At 42.8% G+C, this 5,445-nt stretch overlaps 1 protein-coding gene across 1 annotated transcript; it reads right to left on the bottom strand.

Annotated features, from left to right (window-relative positions):
* Positions 1-3,118: 3,118 nt before the first annotated feature.
* Positions 3,119-4,225, bottom strand: Ferd3l (Fer3 like bHLH transcription factor). The gene has a single exon (XM_027932775.2). It carries the CDS (start codon positions 4,191-4,193, stop codon positions 3,687-3,689), a length of 507 nt encoding a protein of 168 aa, XP_027788576.1. The 5' UTR covers positions 4,194-4,225; the 3' UTR covers positions 3,119-3,686.
* Positions 4,226-5,445: the final 1,220 nt, after the last annotated feature.

Consider the following 5,445-nt stretch of genomic DNA (forward strand, 5'->3'; position numbering starts at 1 on the left):
AAAAAGCTTCTGATATATTTTGCTTTCTTTGAAAAGTTTAATTATACCTTTCAAATATGATTTCATTTATATCTTTTCATGGTTTGCATGTCTGAATACTAATAGTAACCTGAGAGTTATGTGGAACTTAGTTTGAAACCAAAAGGCAGTTTTTAGTGAAGAGAGAGAGAGAGAGAGAGAGAGAGAGAGAGAATAAATTGCTTCCAAGCAACATCTAAAAATGTAGATTCTAAATGTTCAAGTAACTTTGAGATTTCAAGAACCAATTATAATTTTTTAAAGTAACTGACACCATTAGGATTAAAAAATGGTAGAAATTATTAAAAAGTCAATGTATACTGATGTTTCCATCAATATTGACTAAAACAATTATAAAGAGTAAACCAACAACCAATTTTAACTTAGCATGTGCTGTATTATAAAAAAAGGTTTTTATTACAAAGTACACTGATTACATGGACCTACCATAGGGAGAACTAAAACAAAACACTGGTTAGAAAAGTTGTGTGAAAGTATGGTGGTGCATCAGATTTAATGTTGGGATGTGGATCATTTCATTCTATTTCTATTGATGATTTGGTGTAAATAATAAAAATCAATTAATTTCTCTGTGTTTCTGATCCTTACTAGGCTTCAAATTATTTTAGTGGTAGAATGATTATGATAATGACTTAAAAGATATCACATTCTGGGACTTGTAAAAACTTACAAAAAGCAAAGAATTTGTAAAATCTAACAGTTATAAGAACAGTGAATGTAGTTTTTTAGTGACAACAAAGATAATAGAGTAATACCTTTCCATTTAGAAGTTCATTAGATATTATTTACTATGCCGAAGAGGCATTCACTATAGGAATATTATGTGCTTACTCAGATCATAACAGTAAGATGAAATATGAGGAAGAGGAATAAGGAAAATGAATGGCTGCATTTACTTTTCAGGACCCAGTGATGCTTGGTCCCTTGTCTACCTAGTTCTGTGTTATTTCTGATTTTCAAAACTGGTTCTTCCAACAAAATATTAAGGACTCCAAGAATTGAATCCCCATATCTTTTTACTTATTCAACATTTGCAGATATTCAAAAAATGATGCTTAATTTCCAGAAGAACTTGAAGGAAGGCTTTTCAATTTTGAAACCATCCACACTATCTATAAAAAGGTAATACTTGATTGAACGAATAGACAACTGGGTAAATTAATGTAGGGTTTTGATGGAGCCACTAGAGATTATGAGGAGTTGGGGAACAGAATACTGTTTGGATTGGGAAATAACTATTTTTGTTTCATGTATCAAAATGAGTAATTTTAAATGTATCTTAAAAGATACGAATATAATCATCTAGGTAACTAAAACGTTGTCGAGAGAAAGAAGAGGAAAACAAACAATTTTACTTCATAAAACAGATAAATAGGTCATTTTCCAAATCTCAGTTTATCTTAATGAAAGTGCTAGAGATAGAGAATTAGAAAATAATTAATTTCCTGGTTTTGTTATTGTTTGGTTAATTTAGTGTTTATATTTTTTTCTCTTACCTGTTTGTTCCAATGTGTTTATAGCAGAGGTGAAAAGAATCCTAGTGGAAAGAGAGAGTTAAAAAGGGGGGGGGGGTGGAGGTGAAGGGGCTCATTTCAGAACTAATCCAGTTCCTATGTTAAGGAGAAATGGGAAAAGTTTCAAGGGCTGTAAGTACTGACAAAGGGGCTGGGGGGACAGGAAAAATCCTTCTTGTGCTGGTTGGATGGAGTGTGAACTGGCAAAAGCAATTCTGGCCATTTGTGTTCACAAACCTGTATGTTCATTTTACCCAGAGATTTCAGCTCTAGGAATCTAATATTAGAAAATTACAAAGAAGAAGCATTTATAGGAACGCTTTTTGTGGCCTAATGTACTTTTTGAAAGGAAATGTCTTAGCTACCCAACTGTAAAGGATTTGGATTAAGTTGTGATACATCCACATGACAATGCAATACGGTAATCAAAATCATGTTTGAATAATAAAGTCAAGGGAAAAGTGCTCATTCTATAATGCCAGGTGAAAATAAAGTCAGTATTTGTTAAATGCATTGAATCTATCAGTACATCGGATGGAGGGGGCAAAGGGGAGGGCGGAGGGGGGGCGGGAGGGAGAGAGACATTGACTAGAAGAAAACAGATGAAAATACTGACAGTGTTTTAGTGTGGGATGATTCAAATTTTCTTTTTTGAACTTTTGTTTCACAAACTTTCCAGAACACGTATATGTTGCATCTTCATAACACGAATTCTATTATATGAAGTATCTTAAACGTGTGATAGAGAATTATCTATGTGTGCTTCCACACCTGAATATGCCTATGCGCAATGAAAGACAAAAAGAAGTGCTAGAATAACCATTGGGGGTTTATTCTTTAGGAGCAGTGAATTTACAGCTAACCGGGCATCATTGCTCCAGTTCCTCTCTTCACTTAACCTCTCCTTTCTTAAAACCCCCAGTTCAGGTGCTAGCAAATCACAAAGAAGGAAGAATTGTGGAGTGACAAAGGGTTCAACTGGAGGCGCCTCTCAGCAGTGAACCTGCTTCAATCTCTTTTCCATCGCAAGCATTTTGCAGTGTCAAAATGTATCTCCTCCTTTAACTATTCGCCTCCCTGGAGACCCTTAAAATGAAAGCAATTCCCTTTCCCAACAGCTGAAGATATTTAAGTGCGTTCGGGCATCATAGCTCCTAGAAAGACCCAAGCCCTCTGAGAGCACCGAAATTTGGAAGCCCAAGGGCGGTTAGGGCGTGGGCGCGCTCAGGGCCTCCTACAGGTGGAGAAGAGTCCCGAGCTTTAGGGCCAGAAGTACCGCCAGCCCACCTCTCGCAAGCAGGGCGGGAAGTGTCACAAAGAAGGTTATTGTTTCTGCCAACGCGGCGATCTGCACGCGAGCTAAGGCGCAGAGTAAATGCCACTGTGATCTGGCTACGTGCTGCCTTGCTATGAGCTAAGGTCTCTCTGGGAATATCAGAATGGCAGCTCGTCTCTGATCACCCTAATCAGGTGGAGACCAGAGGGAGAAGGGCGAATGAAGAGAGAGGAGAGAGGAGAGAGAATGATTCTTTCTCAGAGGTTGGTGCACTTGTTGCACGTTGTCCACCCCATGGGAGGTCGAGACCCCTTGACTAATCAGAAAACTCAGCACCATCGCACCCCTAGTGGTTCTGTGCCCACCAGCACAAGCCAGACAGGACCTCCTGTAGGGGATGGTTCAGCCCCGACTCTTGAGTCTTTAAAAAAAAAAAATTTTTTTTAATTAAAAAGTAGGATTTTTTTTTTATTTCTATTTAAAAAAGAAGGAGGAAAGATTGTACTCCATAGAAGCTCTGAACTCTGTCGTTTGAGAAGGTGAACTTTCCACCCACTCAGCCCTCAGAAGATGCTGGGCTTGAGCCTCACACAGTCCAGACTCCTAGTTAACAGCCCTCTGGCCCCTAATCTCCATTCCTTTGAGGGCGACCGCATGTATATTAACTCTACAGCTGCCACACTTCCCGAGGGCTGTGGGGATTTTACAATACTGAACCCGATCTTCGGAAGGTCAGCCGTTCTGTCTTGGGGCGTCCCTACTTGCCTTTCAGCGACACTCACTGCTAGGTCCTGAAACACCCCAGACCCACGCGCGCTCAGGCGAGGAGGGGGCGGATGACCCCCATCCCACCCGGCTCAGCCGGTTTCCTTCTTCTCGCAGCTCTCCAAGAGCTCAGTCATGAAGGAGATGTAGACGATGGCCAGGCGTAGGGTCTCGATCCGAGACAGCCTCTTCTCGTAAGCAAAAGTGGGCACCTTCCTCCGCAGCTGGTCAAAGGCTTCATTGAGGTTGAACATCCGCTTTCTCTCGCGGATGTTGGCGGCCTGGCGCTGGGCATAGGTGATCACCCTTTTCCTCTTGGGGCGGCCTAGTATCGAGGGTCCTCTCCCGCGTCCCTCCTCTTCCTCCTCCTCTTCGTCCCCATCCCCTTCATCTACTTCGCAATCCTCTTCTTCCGGGGTCCCCTCCTCAAACTGCGCCAGCCTCCTGGGCCTTCCCTCTCGGAGCTCAAGTGCCGGGTCCCCAAAGGGGACGCCGGGCGAAAAGTCGCAAAGGAGAGGGTGCCTCGGGGAGGCCAGGGACAGGTCTGCGACGAAGTCCAGCACAGAGGCGTCCACGCAGCTCTCGGGATAGGCCGCCATCGCTTCAACTTGGCCCTGCGTCTCATCGATTTTTCGCAGAGAGGGGCGAAGCTGCTGATGGGGCTTCTTAACAGCCTTGGGTCTGATGGAACACCATCACCGGCTGGCTGGGGGACATTAATATTTATTACCAAGCTGATAACAGGATTAGTCGCCCCGATTGGGGAGACTCTGACAACGTCCCTCCTCTGGAAGCTAATGAAGGAAGACAAGCTTGAGTACGCCTGGAGGGCGCAGAAGGAAAGGCCTCCACTTCTGAGATCTTTTCGCTGCGCCACGCGGACAGTTCCTTCTTGGCAACAAACCCCAGTTCTTACCTGCTGTGTGCTTTTTGTGTCTGTCTTCACCCCCGCAGCCAACTAATGTTCTCCAGGCTCCTTATCTCATGTAGTTCTTTAATTTCGATTTGGATTTTCAAAGCGAAGGTATTTTCCAGCGCGATGGTTTCTCCTTGGCGTCAGGGTAGAAGTCCTGAATCTTGCCACCATCTGCCAATGGATGTGAAGCAAGTGCATGTGCTTTTAATGATGTCCTGAAGAGGGGCCCTTCCTGCCAGGGGTCGAGGGGAGCTGTTTGTCTGGTATCCCAGTGCAGCGGCTGCTGAAAGGCAAGACCTTCCATTAGCTTAAGTAAGCATGGCAGGGGGGGCCTAGAGCACATTCCCCAGAGTCGCTGTTGGAACCGGCTTTCTTCTTCTTCTTCTTCTTCTTTTTTTTTTTTTCCTTCTAGGGCATCTCAAACAACTCTGCTGCGTGGTTACAAACCCTGACTTCTAAATGTCTGTTTGTAGCAATCAGCCTAACAATTGAGATACTTGACTTTCCTTTCCCTACCCTCATCTTCCACTCACGTGGAGATTTTATTACAGGGAAAAAGTTATCATGACAACAAAATGAAAAATGGTAGTTCACAAATTTTTCTCTAGCTGTATAATTGTCAGCGTTGGGGACAAAGCAAACCCTCCGCCACCCCCCCACCCCCCAACAAAACTACTTCAATCTCCTTTCAAAAGTACGATTTATCTTTGGTTAAGCCAAAGGGTAGATCAGCTCACCCCTCTGCTGAGGAGTCTTTGGACTTTTAAATTGCTGATCAAGTATTTACTTGTGAACAAAGAAAAATCCTGACACTCTTATTGGGCTTATTTTCATCCATTTGTTTGGTTCCGTCTACAAGTAGGTTTTAAGAGTGGAAACTATACCTTAGTGAATTCTGCTTCAGGAAATTTATTGGCTGTCTTTAGATATTTTCT

This window comes from Marmota flaviventris, chromosome 1 (assembly GCF_047511675.1).
Source record: "Marmota flaviventris isolate mMarFla1 chromosome 1, mMarFla1.hap1, whole genome shotgun sequence".
Taxonomy (NCBI): domain Eukaryota; kingdom Metazoa; phylum Chordata; class Mammalia; order Rodentia; family Sciuridae; genus Marmota; species Marmota flaviventris.